The sequence below is a fragment of the Pseudorca crassidens genome, chromosome 1 (genome assembly GCF_039906515.1).
Source record: "Pseudorca crassidens isolate mPseCra1 chromosome 1, mPseCra1.hap1, whole genome shotgun sequence".
Classification (NCBI taxonomy): Eukaryota; Metazoa; Chordata; class Mammalia; order Artiodactyla; family Delphinidae; genus Pseudorca; species Pseudorca crassidens.
In genome coordinates this window covers 29,500,282-29,519,776 of record NC_090296.1, presented here as the reverse complement: position 1 = coordinate 29,519,776, position 19,495 = coordinate 29,500,282, and the positions used below count along the sequence as shown (strand labels likewise).

The 19,495-nt window shown below is 44.4% G+C and overlaps 2 protein-coding genes across 14 annotated transcripts in view; one reads left to right on the top strand and one right to left on the bottom strand.

The window, feature by feature from the left end:
- Nucleotides 1-13,620, bottom strand: part of HEATR4 (HEAT repeat containing 4) — a 35,615-nt gene extending 21,995 nt beyond the window's left edge. The window contains exons 1-8 of the mRNA XM_067731160.1: nucleotides 12,675-13,620; nucleotides 11,541-11,731; nucleotides 10,375-10,515; nucleotides 8,650-8,853; nucleotides 7,156-7,299; nucleotides 3,134-3,313; nucleotides 2,095-2,255; nucleotides 1,360-1,464 (exon numbers count right to left, since the gene is read on the bottom strand). Coding sequence (XP_067587261.1) covers nucleotides 1,360-1,464; nucleotides 2,095-2,255; nucleotides 3,134-3,313; nucleotides 7,156-7,299; nucleotides 8,650-8,853; nucleotides 10,375-10,515; nucleotides 11,541-11,731; nucleotides 12,675-13,555 — 2,007 coding nt within the window. The 5' untranslated portion in view covers nucleotides 13,556-13,620. The remainder of the gene's footprint in view (nucleotides 1-1,359; nucleotides 1,465-2,094; nucleotides 2,256-3,133; nucleotides 3,314-7,155; nucleotides 7,300-8,649; nucleotides 8,854-10,374; nucleotides 10,516-11,540; nucleotides 11,732-12,674) is intronic.
- RIOX1 (ribosomal oxygenase 1) overlaps nucleotides 1-19,040 on the top strand; it is a 28,476-nt gene extending 9,436 nt beyond the window's left edge. For 3 of the 13 annotated variants that reach the window (XM_067731029.1, XM_067730918.1, XM_067730965.1), the window contains exons 4-6: nucleotides 1,345-2,325; nucleotides 2,490-2,672; nucleotides 11,564-19,040. The gene's annotated coding sequence lies outside the window, so the exon portion shown is untranslated. The remainder of the gene's footprint in view (nucleotides 1-1,344; nucleotides 2,326-2,489; nucleotides 2,673-11,563) is intronic. The other 10 variants (XM_067730990.1, XM_067730982.1, XM_067730955.1 and 7 more) reach the window with 10 other exon arrangements.
- Nucleotides 19,041-19,495: the final 455 nt, after the last annotated feature.

Below are 19,495 nucleotides of genomic sequence, written 5' to 3'. Positions count from 1 at the left end.
AAATCCCCATAATACTCTACAGCTACTTCTGTTATCTTTGCATCCCCAGTGGTAGCATGCTGCCCAGCATGTAGGATGTGGTCAGAAACTGCTTGCTTACTGAATGAGTGAAAGGACTGATGGACATATTGCTTAACCCCAGCAGTCTGATGTGAAGTTCTCATCTTTACCCCGTCCCCTGCTTGCTCTGCATGGCTTTTTACTTTCAGTTGGCCATCCTGAGTAACAAGTGCTGAGGAGGTGAATGTACAAATTAATCAGATGTTGTTAAAATGGTGTTGTTAAATTCAGGTTCTGATTGAATTGACCAGAGGTGAGATTTTTCACTTCCAGCAAACTCCCGGGTGATACCTATGCTGCTGGTCCAAGACTTTAGCAGCAGGGTACTACTATGGCAGTCGAGGCAGAATTAACCCAGACTAGAATTATACTGATTACACTGAATGGCCAGGTTTTGTGCTTCCCACATCAAAATGTGAGGGTCAGGATGGAGGGTGCTCTCTTCTCGTGGGAATGGCAGTGTTCTGGGCCATTTTGGAGTTACTTAGTGTTATAAGGAAAAGACAGTGGCACATAGGAAGAAGGGAAAAATCCCATTTGGACAGCTGAAGTTGATTTTAAAATAATGGCAAGAAGGAGGTCAGGTGAAAGCCTAAATGATGGTCAGGGTTTCCCGTGCCTGGAAGTCTTTTTTTCAGTTCTGTCCCAAGTCTTGCTCAGCTGACCCACACTCCTTCCTTCACAGAACTTTAACTGATGGGTTCAGCCCACACTAATCTCTCTCTGAAAAGTTTTGAGTACATTACATTTATCACTTGTTCTTGAATCATTTGTGTATGTTAGTCTTGTTACTCTAACTCTAATGTCAGGTTTTTGAAAGTAGGGACAGTATTGACTGATACTTATAAAAGTACCTTGATGTGGAGGCAATGTCAAATTACTATAAAAGTTTCTAAACTTTTCTCTTTTTTTTTTCTTGCTTACTTCATTGTAGGTAGGTTACAAACAGTTTGTGGACTGCCACCAGGCTGAGAAGCAGTGTCTTAAGTAATAGAACGATATGCTGGCATTTGAAGAGAATTATGGGTTAGGAGTAAGAGGTAGCAGTATGGGAACAGAGATCTGTGTGGCAAGAATGGGATACTAGATAGCAGCAAAAAGTGGAAGAGCTCCCTAGCTCAGTTTTTTTATTATTATTTTTGCGGTACGCGGGCCTCTCACTGTTGTGGCCTCTCCCGTTGTGGAGCACAGGCTCCAGACGCGCAGGCTCAGCGGCCATGGCTGCCACCAGGGAAGACCCCTCCTAGCTCAGTTTTGCTTAGACTTTCTGTCCTGGAAACACAGGAAGAGAAGGCTTACCACATTGACATTTCCACCAATCTGGGAGAGAGCTCGGCAGGCTACAATCCGGTCTTTCCATTGATGGCTATTCAGCTCCACGGCAAGCAGGGTATGTATCAGGGTCTGAGGAAATGGAAGACGTGTATGGATATCCAAGATCACTTTTAGAGATGATGGGGCCTTGAAGAAGTTATATCCTAACCTGGCATCCAGCATAGTTAATGTCACAAACACATGAGATGCCCGTTGCTAGCAAAGGAGAGTGGGTTTACAATGAGGCACTCTTCCATCCAAGCCAACTGATTTCTGGGGAACAATATACAGATTTAGTAATCTGAACAGAAAATTCCTAGGACCTTCTCTTCTTAATTTAACTATCTTTCCCCCTAAAATGATTTGTATATGCCTCAATCTGTGAGTTTCACATTTCTACTGGAAGTAAACAGAATTGTAGGTCTGTGTAGTTTTCAGTGGTAAACTTCTAGCAGAAGCAAATTCTGCATATCACAACTTTCCTTGCCTACACAGTTAAAAGCCATCTGCAGCCTACTTTTCTCACCTTTCTCAGCTAGCTGTTGTCACTCTTCCTTGTATACACGCTGGTTCACCCACACTTAGTCCGGTTTTACCTGTGCTTGAGATGATCCCTATCCAACCACCTGCATTTTCAGTTCCTTACATGCACCGACCTCAAAGACCCAATTGTTCCCCCCAAACTCGGTTTCTTTCTCTGACCCCGTAATGGACACATACTGTCTTTGCACTTAGATGGCTCAAGAGCATACAAGACTGTTGCTCAGTGTCCTCATTCTTCTTGTTAAACAGCTGATGGAGGATCCTCGTAATCACGGGGTAAGTGGCAGCACCTTCCAGAGCCAGGCACTGAGCTGCAGCCCAGCTGTCCACGCTATTACCTGCCACAGTGGGGTGAAAAAGGAGTCCAGAATGGCGATCTCTTCTCCCCACAGAGAGAGCAGCCTTTGGGTTGGTACACAAGGCTGCTACCTGCCTGATATCTCACTTCCCTCTGCCCCCTGTCTCAAAATTCAATCCTTATTTAAATCATATTTAAATGGATTGTATCAAGGTTCTAAATATAGACTGAAAATCTTAACCTGCAAAGTCAAATCCTAATATGTTTTTGTTAGGTAACAGCAGGAAGGCACTTCCCGGCCTGGGTGAGAGATACAGTTGTCCCCCTCACTAGAGATTGGGAAGTCTGGAGTGGAGGCTTTCTTAAGACAGATGAATTAAATCGTTGAGTATCTCCATGCCGAAGGCCAAACTGGTCAGCCAGTTGTCCTCCACCCCTGCCGCCACGCAAGGAGCAGGTACATCTTTCAGACAGAGCATTTGGGCACCTTGGGCCTATCATCTGACAGAACCTTTCTGCTTGTATTACTCCAGCAATGCTTGTGGACAATGCCTGTAAGTTCATGTGCAAAAATGGAAGCAAGATGTGTTCAAGTAGTGATTTAAAAAATTTTTAGAACGTATTCTTTAATATTACATTATCTTTTCAATTGAAAATCTGGTTTATGAAAGGGGACATGGTTTCTGTTCAAATGCACTTATGAAACGTTTAGCCCAGGTACCACTAGGTGGCAGTGTACCTATTTTGTAAAGTACCTGGGAAGAACAAATCTCTGAGTATCTAAATGGAAGCCCAGACCCAATACAGTAGACATCATAGAGCATGATGGTGGAGAGGAAAGGATTAGGAAAAGCTGATGGTGAGGTGTGCTCTCTTTACCCCATATTTCCAGGTCAAAAGTAAGAAGGAGTTACTCACCCTTCAAAAGGGCAGTCTGCATGATTTCCCGGGCAAGAAGATTATCTGACTGCATGGCATATTGGCATACTGCTGCTGCCATCCGCACACTGGCGTTCTTGTCACAAAGAGCAGCCTTTAGGGGGGCCTGTAGAACCTCTGGCAAGTCCTGGATAGGTGGAGCTTTGACGGTTTCCTTGTCTGTGATCAAAAGAAAGCCAGTAAGAGGGTGCTAGCTAGCCCCTTTGCTTTCCTCTGAAACAGAACTTGTTCCTGTAGTCACATGGTGGCCAACCTCAGTCTCAGTTGCACATGCTTACTGCTTCTTAATATAATTAGAGTTTAGCTGAGCCCCTACAATGGGCAGGATTTTAAGGCTGACTTTTGTGCTGGGTATTCCTGTTCCCAATCCTTTATCATCTGGCCTCTACAGAGCTATATTCAAGCCAAAGGAGAATGTTTCCAGCTAGACTATGGTGACCATCACCATTAGTTTTAGTGATGAAAATCAACCTATTTAAATATTTTTGTATTTTTAATAATAATAGCAAATATATTTAGGTAGTGCTTTGCTGCTTATATGGTGTTTCATATTCATTATCTCATTCAGTCTTCTAACCCTCATTGAAGTAGGCAAGGCAGGTATGACTGCAGAGCTCACCTGAAATATGTGTATTGCAGGAGTCCTTTCAGGTTTAACTACACAGTCTCACAAGACTATCATAGGCCACGCATGGCACTAATCTTTGGAAGGAAATAGGATGGAAGCATAGTTTGCCAACAGGACAGCATCAGGCGTTCCTTTTGGCAAGAGTTCTTGAGGTGGTTTGTCTAGCATTCCATAGAGCCTTCTGGGGACAGTTCAGGAGCATGGAATCGATCCCCAGGTATGTGTCTTATGTTCCACCAGAGTTATTATCTCTTTTATAGAACAACTCCATAGATATAATTCCAAGGTCCTCAAAGGGCATGCTTTGACAAGTTACAGCATTCATGGGAGCCCAAAGGATGGTGCCTCCTTCAGGCGTGTATATTTCACTTACAGTTCTTCCCAGTCCAGATGTAATTTATCAGTCAGGGTTCATTTTTATCATAAGCAATGTTGCCTGCAAAGATAGTTCCTATCCTTATCAGGTTATCGGGACAACAGGTAGGCATTTAACTAAAGCTCATTTCTCAAGTAAGAGGGGAAAGTGTTTTGTTAACCTTTTGTCCACAACTAGTTTCATTTTATAGATAAGGAATTTGAAGTTCAGAGAGGTTAACTGACCTCCCAAGATGTGGCAGAGCTAGTTCTATAGCTAAGGTTTTAGAATTTCTGATCTGTCCTTTTTGCTACTACTGTGGGCCACTGTGCCATCTGTTAAGAACGGGCTAGGTGGAAATATGTGCATTTCAGGGGAACAGACAGAAGTCAATTATTTCAAGAAATAATGAGTAAGATAATTTTCTTTGGGAAGTTGTGGGGAGGAAACAAGACAAAATCAAAATCTAGACACCCAGGAAAGGGATCACATGAAAGGGAAAGACAAAGGTATTCTCTAATGTATGTGGAAGATTTGGGGATAAGATAATATCTCTTGCCACCTATTGAAGGTTTTCTCTATGTGCCAGGCACTAACATACATCATCCCATTTAATACCCAAGGAAATAAGCGTTTAAAATAAAGGATGTGTACATGTGGAAGCATATTAGCAGGGACATCAAACCAAGTCTGGGTCGTGGGGCAGGGAAGACTCCTCAGAGGAAGTGATACCTTAGCTGAAAATTGAAGGGCATGTATAGAAGTTAATCAGGTAAAGAGGGAGAGGGAGAGTTTCCCAGCAGAGGGAGCAGCAAATTTGAAAACCTGGAGTTAAAATGCCCATATCTGGAACTCAGAAGACAGGAAATAAGTGAAATGAAACTTTAAAAACCTGACAACTTTGTAGAGATAAAATTAGTTCCCACCTCTAAGAAGTTCCTTGTTTGGTAGAGATGGCAGAAAAGTAAACAGACAATTATGACAGAATGATAAATGTTAGGGCAGAATAATATCAGGATGCTACCAGACTTCCCTGGTGGCGCAGTGGTTAAGAATCTGCCTGCCAGTGCAGGAGACACAGGTTCAATCCCTTGTTCGGGAAGATCCCACATGCCATGGAGCAACTAAGCCCCTGTGCCACAACTACTGAGCCCACGTGCTGCAACTACTGAAGCCTGTGTGCTGCAACTACTGAAGCCCATGTGCCTAGAGCCCATGCTCCACAAGAGAAGCCACCGCAATGAGAAGCCTGCACACCGCAACAAAGAGTAGCCCCCGCTTGCTGCATCTAGAGAAAGACCTCACGCAGCAACGAAGACCCAGCGCAGCCAAAAATTAAAAATAAATAAAAATTTAAAAAAGATGCTACCATCAGCAGAGAAGGAAGAAGTATCAGCCCAGGCTTCTCACAAAAGGTGGTATCTGAGAGGGTACTTGGGGGTTAGTAAGTCAGTTGGTTTTATGTCCTCTCAGCAGCATTTTATAGTTTCTGTCATCTGGGTCCTGTGTCTTGTTAAGCCAGCTCCTTGGTAGATTACAGTTCTGGCTCTTGTAGATGGGAAATTTTCCTTTTTAACTGCTTATTGCTAGCAAAGAAAAAACTATTGACATTTCTTTTTCAAAAGATTACAGACCATTGGGGAAAATGGCCAAGTCCTTAATTCATTTTAAAAGGCTAGTAAAAACTAAAACTTGATAAAGATAGTATAAATAAACACAAAACTACCGATTTCACTTACAAATGTAGTAAAATATTCTAAAATATTAACAAATCAAACCCAGTGGAGTGAAAGAAAGATCCATTAGGATTTTTTCCAAGAGTTTAACAACAGAATTCATTATATCCACAAATTAAAGGAGAAGAAACTAGAAAATGGCTGGTAAAATTCAACACTCATTTTTGTAATAAATAGAAAAGCTCACATGTATGTTGGCATATGTTTGTAAAAGCATAGGGAAAATGGTGGAATGCCAAACTAAACATTGGTTTACCCTGGGGAATGGCATGGGGGTGGGATTGGGACTGGGAAGTGAGTTGGGGGAAGGTAATCACCTCTTTTTTTAAAAATTTTTTTGTCTGCACTGGGTCTTTGCTGCGTGCGGGCTTTCTCTAGTTGTGGTGAGCGGGGGCTACTCTTTGTTGCAGTGCGCGGGCTTCTCATTGCGGTGGCTTCTCTTGTTGTGGAGCAGGGGCTCTAGGCACACGGGCTTCCGTAGTTGCGTGGGCTCGGTAATTGTGGCTTGTGGACTCTCGAGCGCAGGCTCAGTATTTTTGGTGCAGGGGCTTAGTTCCTCTGTGGCATGTGGGATCTTCCTGGACCACGGATCTAACCCGTGTCTCCTGCATTGGCAGGCAGATTCTTAACCACTGAGCCACCAGGGAAGTCCCACCTCTTTTTATACTCCTCTGTGTTGACTGATAATGACACTTTATATTTCTTTCATAATAAAAAAAATGTTTAGGAAGCAGAATCTGTAGAATTTATTGGTCGATCGGTTGTGGGAAGAGGAAAGATTTTATCCAGGATGACTCCCAGGGTCCTAGCTCAGAAACTGCATGGATTGTGGGGATGCCGATTGCGATGTGGAATGTGGGGAGGGGTCTGTGGAGAGGGTGATGAGTTCAGTATGGGACATGTTGAGTTTGAGATGTGCTGTCAAAAGAAGCGCTAAAGTGGAGTCGGGAGAAAAGTGTGTGCATTCACACACACATACACATACTTTTTGGGTATTATGAATGGGATCTCTCAAGGTAGAACAATGTGAACTTACTTGTAAGCTACTGATCATCAAAGGGTGATGAAATTCATGCAAAAAGCACTAGACTAGGAGTCAGGAATTTTAAATTCATCTCTATTGCTGATAAGAGATGGGTCTTGGTTTTTCAGGCCAGTCTCTGGGTCTTGGTTTCCATTTTGTGAAATGATCTCAGATAAGCTTCAGGGTCTCCGCCAGTTCAAAATTTCTATGGCTCTGCGAATTGCTTATATTCTCAAGCAGTCCAGTTCTGGCTCTCACCTGAGTCCCCCTGGCTGATGGCAGTACGGGGCCGTTCTAAAGCAGCTGTGGCACAAGTGATGATGGCTTGGATGCGGACGTCATCATGGATGTCCACCAAGCTCTGCAGCAGGCCCTCTATTGTCTTATGGTGCCACTCGATGACTACCATGAGGAGGAAAATTAGAAGAGAACCACCTGGTTAGGGCTAGATATTGTGCTGCAGGCAGGTGACAAGAAGTCCCCTTCCCCTAGGACAATTCAAGCAAAACAGTTCAGAAGAATAAAGGGCTCCAGAGATGGAGTCCTGTCCTGAGGGAAGTTATTTCTCTGATGATCCATGTACCCTCTTAGGTAGTTCCCAAACAAAACTCCTAATCCCATCCTATATTCTTTTCTTTTTTTTTTTTTGGCTTAAATAACTCTTTATTGTTATCACCTGGTAAATAGTTAGGTACAATAAAACATAGCAGTTAAGGAGACTTAGTCATCAGACATACCTGGTTTGGAATCGCAATTACTAGCTATGTGACCTTGGACAAATTACTTAACCTCACTGGGCTTGAGATTTCTCATTTGTAAGATGAGAATAATGCTGGAACCCATTGTATTGAGTTATGCTGAGTGTTAAATGAGTTAACTGGACAAAGTGTTTAGCAAAATGCCTGCAAGATAATAAGGGCTCACATGTTAATGGTTGTGGTTATCATTAGGTTTCCTGGACTTCTAGGGCTCTTCCATCTGGCTTTCAAGGGCTTCTTCCTTTTATTGCTAACTGCTCTCTTTATAGCTTTGGAGCTTTTATTTCAGTGCTCCCACCACCTGTAGGTGCTCCCCACTGGTAGCTTTTACTCAGAATCTCTTTTTCAACTCTCTTTTTGTTTACCTGAACCAGTTTATGTGATGAATCACCTCTCTTTTTCCTGCACTAACTAAACTAGTTTTTCATGTTCTGAAAGCCAGCAGCCCTTGAGTCCTCAAATTTTGCAGCTTTCAACACTCCTTGCTGGGCCCTTCCTCTGTCCCAGGCACTCAGCGTTCTATTCCCATGTCGCTGAAGGCAAAGTAAATATATGATAATCCCAAATTTACAAATGAATTTTGGAAAAGGGTAGTATATACCACGGCCAACTGAAGTTTCTTTTGATCACTGCATTTCCATTGCTTGGGCAGCACATTTCAGCCTTTCTTTCACGCATCACTTATTGAGTGTAAAGTTTCAGAGGTCAGTAAGATAGGGTCTCGGCCTGTGAAGAATTCTCAGCATAGTGAGTTTCCACAAATTACTGATGTAAAACCTGCCTGTGCAAAAAGTATCTAGATAAATGCAGCTGTCATTGTGTGAAAAGCTCTTTTCTAGTCTATCCTTGATGAGGCAACCAGATTTTTATGTCTCACAAGAGAGGGATGGATTTTCAAAGACTGAGAAACACTAGTCCAAGGTGAGAACCTCCTCCTTCACAAATAACATGCTGATATGTCAGGACCCCCGCCCGCCCCACCCCCTTCACTCACTTAGAGCCCAGGCCATCTTCCATTCCTGCAGCATCCTCCGCAGGACCACCAGTTCCCAAGTCACATTCTCCTTCAGTGACTCTGCCTGCTTCTTCAGTCTCCTGGTCTTCGTGGGCATGTCCTCCTCACCCACCTGCAGCAGCAGATCCTTGGCCGGTATGGGCAGAGCTGTCCAGCGCCTGGCTCCTTTCACAGGCCTGCAAGCTGTGCGGGGCAGCAGTATGAGGTATTCTGCCCACTGCCCTAAGCGTGTGTTCCCAGCCAGCATCACATTCCTATTCCTGGCTAGCACTAAGGCAAAACAAAACTGTCAAGAGCCAACTTTCCTGTGATTATGTAGGAAACTGAGTACAAGTCCCATAGGGAGTTATGACAAGTCCTGACTACAAACATGATAAAGCCATGATGATGGAGCAGAGAAATTTGGGGAAGAAAAGTTGAGATACATATAAGCCTTTTTATAAGTTTAATAAATCTTTAGGAATATAAATATGTTTATATGTAACAACGTTTGCTCATAAAATTCAATACTTGATATATTGCCATTTAAAGTAGAATGTAATTGGCCATTAATTCCTAATTTATTGTTTTCTTTTTAATGTTTTTAATTTGGGAGGAGGAATGGTGCTATAAGCTGCTAAGTGTTTACGAGTGCCTTGCTATAGGAATGATTAGTGTCTCAGTTTTAATGAGGCAGCTGAAGCCCTGGGAGGTGACTTGCTAAGACCCAACCCAAGGCTTTGCTACATGCTTTCTTCACTGCTTTATAATCGTAGCCCTCAACAAAGGAGGAGGCTGTGTGAGTTTGGTGGAAGCTGCCCACATCTGCCATCATTAGCACCTCCTCTGCTCTAGTGGCTATTGCCTCTAGAGCCAGGCAGCACTAGAGACAGAGGTTTGGGGCTGGTAGGAAAAAGAATGGTTCACTACTGCTGCTAGTTTCTGCACACCAGTGGGCCCATCTGAACGGTGACACTGCAAAAAAAAGAGTCATGGGGAATGGAGACGTAGTCTCTGGAGGATGGGCACTTTTTTTTTTTTTTGCGGTACGCGGGCCTCTCGCTGTTGTGGCCTCTCCCGTTGCAGAGCACAGGCTCCGGACGCGCAGGCTCAGCGGCCATGGCTCACGGGCCCAGCCGCTCCGCAGCATGTGGGATCTTCCCGGACCGGGGCACGAACCCGTGTCCTCTGCATCGGCAGGCGGACTCTCAACCACTGTGCCACCAGGGAAGCCCGAGGATGGGCACTTTTTGTTTCATAAGTTTATTTCTTGGTTAACTCCTTTCCCTCTACCTTACCTAACTTACAGAATGAAGGATGATGTACTCATGAAACAGAAATTTGAAACACAGGTTGATTCTAGGGCCTGAAGCAGGTATGGGCCTGAGAATGGAGTGGGAGGGTAGAGCCAGCCCAAGGAAAAAGGGCAGAGTGCTAGATCAGGGGTTTGATGTACTTCATTTGGAAGCATTAAGGTGAGATCTGTCTTATTAGGAATTACTGGCCCTAAACCACTTGGTTACAACTAAGTTCCATCTCATTTCAGCTGTATGGGCCACAAAGGCTTTTCCTGTTACAATTAGTATTTTATAATTTTATGAGATGATTTTTAGTTAGTAGGAAGGGACTCACCTAGATGCTGGTGGTGTCCCAGCCTATGAAACAGGGACCTTAAAGAACTAACCCTACATCCACCTTTACCCCCATTATCAGCTTCGTGCTTACATGATTCAGGAACTGGCTGGGAAGTCCACCTTTCTGGGGTTTCAGGGAAGACCTTAGATAGCTGCTTGCTGTATCGATTGAGGTTTTCCAGGAAAATTTGGTCTCTCTTTGCACCAATCTGGTGGATGATCTGGACTTTATCTGTGAACAGATAAATAATGAGTCCCTAGAACCCGCCTCCTTCCTCTCTTCCTGGGTTTTTGGTCACCAGGATCAACCGAGTTTCCTTTTGCCCTACTCTAAGCCTCTAGGACTCATGACTACCATGCTCTGGGGGCATCCCTTGAAGGTGACTGTTGCTTGGAAGTATGACCTGGTGGCCTCATAAAAGCCTGGAAGCCAAGTCAGAACCTAACTTACAGGCATTGTCCGCTATGAAAAGCTAGATACTAATGAAGGGTTACCTAATTCATCTCTTATCAGTCATAAATACCTTTGTCTGAATAATTTTGTTAAACATTTTAAGAAGACTTTCAGTTGAAAGCAGTTTCGGAACAAGATGAGGGTAGGGAAGAATAAACAGCTTGGAACGTGCAATCCTAGATTGTGTATCCTGGAAGCCCAGGCATCTAAAGGGTAGCAGGATGGAAGGGGAAGGTAGTGGACATTCATGGGTATTGGGCAAGAAGCACTATATTTCTTGTCTACTTAAAGTGCATTTTTGTTAATATTGTTTTACAAATAAGGTATGTAAGGCTTGGACAGCTTATATAATTTGCTGAAGGTTAGTAGGAAGGGGCTAAGCCAGGATTTAAGCTCAGATCTCCAGAGCCTGTGGTTGTTTTTTCCAACACAGCACCTCATTGGGGGAATTATCTCAGTGAGAGAAGGGAGAACAGAGAAGAGGTAGGTTGTTCCCAAAGCTGAATCTTGCTTACTTTGCAATCCTACCTCCACTACCTCTTTAGTAAACATAAAGGGATAGAGAGAGGGGAAAGAGGAAGAAGAGTTTCCTTCCTATCAGATACCTACCCCCTGTCCCCGGCCTCCACCCCACAAACCCAAAAAAAACCTCATGGGCTAGTAACCAGGAAGTGTCAACATGAACACTTGGTTCATCCAGGGCCTCTCATCCACACCCATGACTGTGTTATCCCCCAGCTACCTTCCACCTCCCTGCTCCATGTCCCCCCTAGGCCCCCACTACAGGGCCCAAGCTCCATTACCAAAGTAAATCTCCTGTTCAAAGGTGTTGTCTGTGGAGTAAGCAAACTTTCCAGCTCGGGGATTCACCTGTCGGAAGTGGCTCTGCCTTGGGGGCTGGTAGATGCTCCCCTTTCCATCGATGTCCTCAGCAGTCTTACTGATGCCAGGTGTGATTTCAACTGTCTGCACTTGCGGCAAGTAATTGGGCAATCTTGGAATGAGTGACATGGGGAGAAAAGGGGGGACGGGTAGCTTTAAAACTGGTGCCCTTAGAGGGTGCATGGACTTGGGGAAGGGAACCCACCTCCTACATTACCTCACTTTACCTATTATGTGTGTGGTTGTTTAGTGGACAGACTGTAAGCTCTTTAAAGGATAGGTCCGTGTCGGTTTCATTTACATTGTATTCCCAGCACTTTGCAGAGTGCCTGGAAAGTGGTGGCAATGCAATTTATATTTGTCCAATAGATGAATAAATAAATGTTTCCACTTATCTTTAGTTCACTTTTAGGAATCAGGGATGTTATAGCTCCAGTCTTCCTTAGAGTTATAAATGAAAAGGAAGCAATGTGAGAAACGTGCAGTTATCCTCTTCTCTAAGCTTGTTTAGTTCTCCATCCTGCGCCAGTCAGTTTTCGAGTCAGCTGACACACTGGCTCCTTATTCAGACTGAGGCAGGACCAAACCTCACGAGGTCTCTGCCTTCCTCACTCCCACCATGGATTCGTTTCTAGGAGCACCTGGATAGTACCTGGAACAGCAGAATGGCTCAGTCTGCTGGGAAAGGCTGAGAACCCATTCCTTTAAAGGCAGTGGTTCTCAGCTGGGAGCAGCTTTGTCCCTCAAAGGGACATGCGTCAGTGTCTGGAGACATCTTTGGTTGTCACACCTGGAGAGTGCTACTGGCATGCAGTAGGCTGCTGCTAAACATCCTACAGTGCACAGGACCAGCCCCACAACAAAGAATTATCCAACCTCAGGAGTGCTGAGGTTGCGAAACCTTACTTTGTGGAAATCTTAGCAGGTTGGTGGTGGAAAACACAAGAGGTTAATGTGACAGTGTGTTCTGAAATAAGGAGTGTGAGGCCACCCAGGAGTCCTTGAAGGGGAGCCAGGGATTCTCAAAGGCGCGCCCGAGGCCCCAGCCAGTCTACCTATAATAGACAGGAAGCAGCAGCTCTGGCTTCTTTTCCTCCTGGGTGGGCAGAACGACACTTCGATCCTCAAATTCTGCTGTCTCTTCTTCCTCCAGCTGTTTCAAGAGCTCCAGGTCGCTGGAGGAAGTGAGCTCATCCCGGATGTGGCTCCAGTCGTATTGCTGGTGCAAGAAGCTCTGCCACTTACTGGGGGACACCCCAGGCCTCAGAGGACTCTTGTTCTGGATCCATCGGGCAGTGCGCTTGTTAAGCTTTTCCAGCACGACAGCCTGCCATGCTCTGGCCTCCTTCTCAGAAGGGGGAAGCCAGGTTTCCCTCTCCTCCAGGTAGACATCTGGAGAAAGTGACAGATCCAGCACGTCTAGCTCCCTGCTTGGATGAAGACTGAGAGGACCAGATGCTTCCTGGACTGCGCTTGCTGGCTTTGATTTCTTCAGCTTCTTAAGATTGGCAGAGCTTTCCGTCTTCATAGCCTGGGAGGTGACCCTTGTTGAGGGACCTGAAAAATCCAGGAACTTGAAGCTGACGGGCTTCTCAGCTCGGGGCTTCCTGACTTGGGGAGGCTGGATGATGCCGTCTGCATCGTAGAGATGGTCAAAGCTGTTTTGGCTGTAAGGAATGCTGGCCAGCCCTCGCTGCTGCACCACCTCCCGAGAAAAGGTGAGGTTTGCAGCTGCCTGTTTCAAATATTGGTTCTTGAGGTTTGCACAGTGCTGCGGGCTGGAGTGGAAGACTGGAGGCACACTGGAAACGGAGGCGCACTCCTCCTTGTTTCTTGGTTTTAAGTAGGAGAAAATCATGCCCCATCCCAGCCGTGGGGGGAGTGACTGACGGAAATGCTGGGAGAGAAAGGTCTTTCCCTTCTCGGTCTTAGTCATTGTTTCCCAGCAAATGCTTCCTTCCACACTGCCTGATCCAGAGGAGGACCTGGAGGCATGACCAGGCACCTGTTAAGGGGATGGCAAGAACTGGTGAGAGCTCTAGGTCAGTAGAAATTGGTAGCCCATAGCAGTCAGTAAGAAAAGAACTTGGAGAACAGGTAGGGGAAGGGGGAAGCCATGGGAATTAGAAAGACAAAAGAAAGAAATGCTGCAACATTTGAAATGGTCCTTGTTCAGACCTTTGCTTCCAGTTCTCACATTTGTCCCAAAGCTCAGACCCTCATCTCCTTATGAGGGATTACGGCTTTTCAGCAGTATCCCAGGTTTCCAGTTTTTCCCCAAAAGTTGCTTCCTCCCTGTTCAAAGAACTTACAGCGTAAAGTTCAGACAACTCAGCCTGGCATTCAGGGTTCTCCCTGAGTATGACCCCAGTTTATGACCTTGTCCTGACATGTAACCTCTCCTCTCGACTCTCCTAGCTCTTCTCCGAGTGTTCTTCCCTCCACAAGTAGCTCTTCCTTCTGTGCCATGTGAAGCCTTTCTTCCATACTTGACACAAATTCTGTCCATTCTTCCAGGCCCAGCTCAATTCCTGCCTACTCCGTAACTCTTTCTTGACCTATCCAGGCCTCCCTGTCATAAACAGATTTACAAATCACTCCTAGTCCATTCCAGTTATTTTAACTTTTAACCCTGTGACACCTCACATCGTTAAATATTTGGCTCCTTAACTGCACCGTAAGGACCACGTCTCCAGTCTGTTGTCCTTCAGAGTCACCCAGTACTTTTCCATATTGTTACATAGTCTTCATTGTTAAAATGTTTTACAGCTACAGAATATTTTATCAAATAGGTAAATCACCTTAGCTCTTAATTATCAGGCAAGTTGTTTCCAGGTTTTAGCTAGCATGGAAAACACTGTAGAGAACAATTGCCCAGAGTTAGTGCTTTTTAAAAATTTTTCCTTCTGAAGCACTTCCTTGGCCTAATAATAATAATTGACAATTATGGGTACTTTGCTAAGGGCTTTACACTGGGGTGATATTATGGTCTTTATTGCCTGTGGGAAGAAGCTGAGGCTCAGAGAGGTAGGTAAATTACTTCAGATCACATAGGCCATAAGTAGCAGAGTCAGGCTGCAAAGTCAGCTGCCAGATTCCACCCCAGAGCACTTAACTTCTGTGCCACACTGGCTTTGGCTCCATACCACTCATTTTGTTGGCCTTGCCATTCCCAGGGGCAGGTGACACTGCCCCCCAACCTCTGCCCCAAGCATGAAGGTGAGACCATTATTCTGTTGTGCTTAGTGCCAACTCCTGCCTTTCCTGCCCTGTGCACAAGGTACCCCTTAGCCTGGATCTGACTCTTCTCTCTTTCACAACACCCAGCACAGTACCTTCTCTTTTTAGGGCTTGATTTATTCCATTATCTTCTGTGTATTAAATCTGTCCTCTTGGTGTGTCTTTTTGTTAAGGGTCAGCTTTTACCTAGATGTCACTAGGCCAGAATTAATGACCTAACTCACATTAAGTCACATATGATTAATGTGATGTCCCTCCAGGAATTTTTGCACATAAGGTTAAATTTAGTCGTTCCATTTCTTCACAGTCACGAAGGCAACATGGCCACCGGGCACTGAGTATTTTAAAAGTCAGCCTAAAAAAATTAGGGCAAGGCTAGAGGGTGGTCACAAGGTGCTGTTTTTCTTTAAACAGTGTCTACTCTCACTGGTTGAAAATGAACTGCGAGATGAACACAATATTAGTGTTCTCCTGCCTTGTGTACTGCCTAATAGAACATCTTATTCTTAACATATCAGTGTGTCAGTATCTTGCTCCTAAGTCAGGGGGCATTTTGAGCCTAAACACTTGAAAAACAGAATGAGGACTGGTTTCACCCTAAGATGACTACCTATATGGAATGATTTGGGATGTCCCCAGATATATGCCCTTTAGCCTGTGACATACAGAATCTTTGGTTACAATGCTTTCATCACAGAAAGAATACCATGTTATCATTATCAGTTATTATAAATTCTCAAGGAATAGTTATCATCATCTAAGATAATGGCTTGTTGAAAAAGGATGAACACATGATAGATATGTTTTTGTAAAGGAATTGGGACAGGACAAAATGTTCTAAGGTTTGGTCAAAAGAGGTCTGTCCTGGACGGACTTAGAGTCAGAAGACAAGTGTCAGGCCAGGTTCTGCACTTCCCAGCCATGTTTAAACGATTTAATATCCCTGGTTTGCCTTAGTTTGCCAATCTGAAAATAGAGTCTGATACCTGTTCTAATTTAGTGTTGATATGAAGCTCAAAATTAGGGAACATGTATGAAAGTTCTCTGCAAGCTGCAAAGTATTACATAACTGTGAGGAATTGTTATTGATTTAGAGCCTGGAGTATTGTCCTTAGAAGGCAAGTCTCTGGGGCCCCACAGGTAGATGCACTGGGCACTTAGGGAAAAGTTTAGGAATACTGGGGCCCTAGGCAATTAAGAGAGGGAAGAAAAGACCTACAAACAGAGTTTGGAAGCTCCATATTATCCAAACTTAAGTATTACTTGGACTAACATCGAGGCAGGGTTCCCTCCCAACAAATAGCCCTTAAGAACCAAAAGCAGAGTGGCAGGTTCCGGGTGCTTTTGTGCACTGACAGCATAAGAAATTGAATAAATTGCATCCTACAGTTATTCAAAGCTGGCATAACTGCAGATCAGGCCCTGTAATCTGGTAAGCAGCAACCACCAGATTATCTCTTGCATTTCTAGGAACTTGGCTAGACAGGCAGGAGTGGGGCTCGAAGGTTTATGCCACATGTGTCCAGTTAACACCTGATATAAAAATCCAGACTCAAAATGGATGCTATCTCAGAGGTTCCAAATTTAGTTCCACTCTTCTGTTCACTTCCCAGTCCCCGACCCTCACCCCCTGGTCTGTTGCCTTTATTCTGCAGAAATAGTTGAAGTGGGCTAAATAATGCATGCTGAAAGGAGAAATATCTTGTTTCTTTCCTTCTGTTACTAAAGCAGTGGAAACTGCCACAGAAGGAAAGGCTATAAACCTTAGCACAGTATCTTGAGAGGTTGTTTTTTTTTTTTTTAATTTATTTATTTAATTTATTTGGGCTGCGCCGGGTCTTAGTTGCACCACGCAGGGTCTTCGTCACAGCCTGTGGGATCTTCTTAGTTGCAGCACTCGGGGTTTTAGTTGCGGCACATGGACTTCTTAGTTGCGGCATGCGGGATCTAGTTCCCTGACCAGGGATGGAACCCGGGCCCCCTGCATTGGGAGTGTGGAGTCTTATCCACTGGACCACCAGGGAAGTCCCATCTTCTGAGCGTTTTAGACAAGTAATACACTCTGATCTACATCCACAGATTCTGAAGTTCTGAGGAAGGGCCCAAGAGGGGACAGTCAGCTTCTGTGACAGTGCTTGTTAGATACAGTTAAAGGACCTTCTGCATCAAGGTCACCTGAGGAGTTTGTTAAAATGCATATTCTTGTGTCCCACACTCTAGAATATTGATTCAGTGGGCTGCAATTGAAGCTTAGAAGATCTGCATTTTAACAAGCTCTCAGAGGTTTTTATACACATTAAATTGAGAGAAACCATAGCTCCAAAATGTATCTGTCAGATTTGTGAAGGAAGTTTGGTTAGTGGGGAGAGTGGGATCAGGGAACACAGCCTTTTAACCTGGCTTATTTCAAATACCCTCTCTCTGCTGCCTTTTTTTTTTAAGTTAAGTATTTTTAAAATTAATTAATTTATTTTTTGGCTGTGTTGGGTCTTCGTTGCTGCCCATGGGCTTTCTCTAGTTGCGGCGAGCAGGGGCTACTCTTCGTTGCGGTGTACAGGCTTCTCATTGCGGTGGCTTCTCTTGTTGCGGAGCATGAGCTCTAGGTGCGCAGTCTTCAGTAGCTGTGGCATGTGGGCTTCAGTAGTTGTAGTGCGCAGGCTCAGTATTTGTGACTCATGGGCTCTAGAGCGCAGGCTCAGAGCCTACTTCAGTAGTTGTGGTGCGTGGGCTTAGTTGCTCTGCAGCATGTGGGATCCTCCCAGACCAGGGCTCGAACCCGTGTGCCCTGCATTGGCAGGTGGATTCTTAACCAGTGCGCCACCAGGGAGGTCCCTGCTCCTCTTTTTTTTTTTTTTTTTTAACATCTTTATTGGGGTATAATTGCTTTACAATGGTGTGTTAGTTTCTGCTTTATAACAAAGTGAATCAGTTATACATATACATATGTTCCCGTATGTCTTCCCTCTTGCGTCTCCCTCCCTCCCACCCTCCCTATCCCACCCCTCCAGGCTGTCACAAAGCACCGAGCCAATATCCCTGTGCCATGCGGCTGCTTCCCACTAGCTATCTACCTTACGTTTGTTAGTGTGTATATGTCCATTACTCTCTCTCGCCCTGTCACAGCTCACCCTTCCCCCTCCCCATATCCTCAAGTCTGTTCTCCAGTAGGTCTGCGTCTTTATTCCTGTCTTACCCCTAGGTTCTTCATGACATTTTTTTTTCTTAAATTTCATATATATGTGTTAGCATACGGTATTTGTCTTTGTCTTTCTGACTTACTTCACTCTGTATGACAGACTCTACGTCTATCCACCTCATTACAAATAGCTCAATTTCGTTTCTTTTTATGGCTGAGTAATATTCCATTGTATATATGTGCCACATCTTCTTTATCCATTCCCTGCTGCCTCTTTCTTAACAGAAAGTTCCCTTCATTTTTTCCCCCTCTACTTTCTTTTTTCTTTCTTTTTTTTTTTTTTTTTGGCATGCCGAGTGGCTTGGGGGATTTTAGTTCCCCTACCAGGGACTGAACCTGGGCCAGAGCAGTGAAAGTCCTAACCACTGGACTGCCAGGGAATTCCCTCCCCTCTACTTTCTAATTCCCATTCTTTGCCATGCACTCATACAGGTACACTGCTGTCTCATGAGATTACTCTGGAAATGCTGCCATAAAGATAATCTGTTAAAACTCTTTTATAGTAGGTTTCAAAACCAAGGTCTGGAGAGCAGACGTGACTAAGATCACAGCACTGCTTAGTACCTGAAGCAACACACTGATACTTTGACACTTAATCCAAAATATTTTCAACTACTTCTGTCTGTCTCTTATCATTCATCTGATGCTAATAAGCTCCTTTCACATACTGGTGAAGCAGCAGTGTTTTGAAATTACCTTCAAAGTGGCTTCCCACACACAGTCTTCAAAGGGAAGCAAGTTTCTTCCATCTTAAACCTTCCTTAGTTTTAGGTTCCAAAGCTGCTTATATTGGTTACTAGGCAACCACCTCTTTAGAATTCCATGAGTCTACTCACAGAACCTATGGGTTCAATCAGGGGTATCTTCAGCTATTTATTAAATTTCCTTCTTTGTAAATTGAACTTTGGGAAGTTGCATTGTATTTACTGCTTGGTGGCAAAATGGATTTCTTGGTCATCCTTTGAAAAATAAACCTCTAGGTCTATGCAGCTCAATGTCCACCCCCCCGCCCCACCATTCGTTCATAAGTCCTACTGAGAAAGAGACAGAGCAAGGGAACACATGAACACCCAGCTCTGGCATGCTTCAGACCACCAGGTTGACAGAACAAACGGTAAAGCAGAATGAGTGTCTTTGGGACCTTTCCCATTCCCCTTTCGTCTCTGCCCCTGCTTAATCTCCTTCATTCACACAGTTCAGTTCCATCTCCCCTGCTTCCCAAATTCTGGCTAGGTTTTCAGCCAATAACACTATTTTTTTTACAAGGGGACTCTTCAGGTCCTATATTTTTAATAATAAAATTCCAGGCCTACAGAATACTGGTCTTCAGGCTTCCCCTTGTGAAGAGAACTAATTTGTCCTGACAGTAAAGATCTCTGGCCATAATGTTCTGTCTGTCTCGTTGATCTGGGGCTGTGCTATTCAGGTGGTTACCATCTC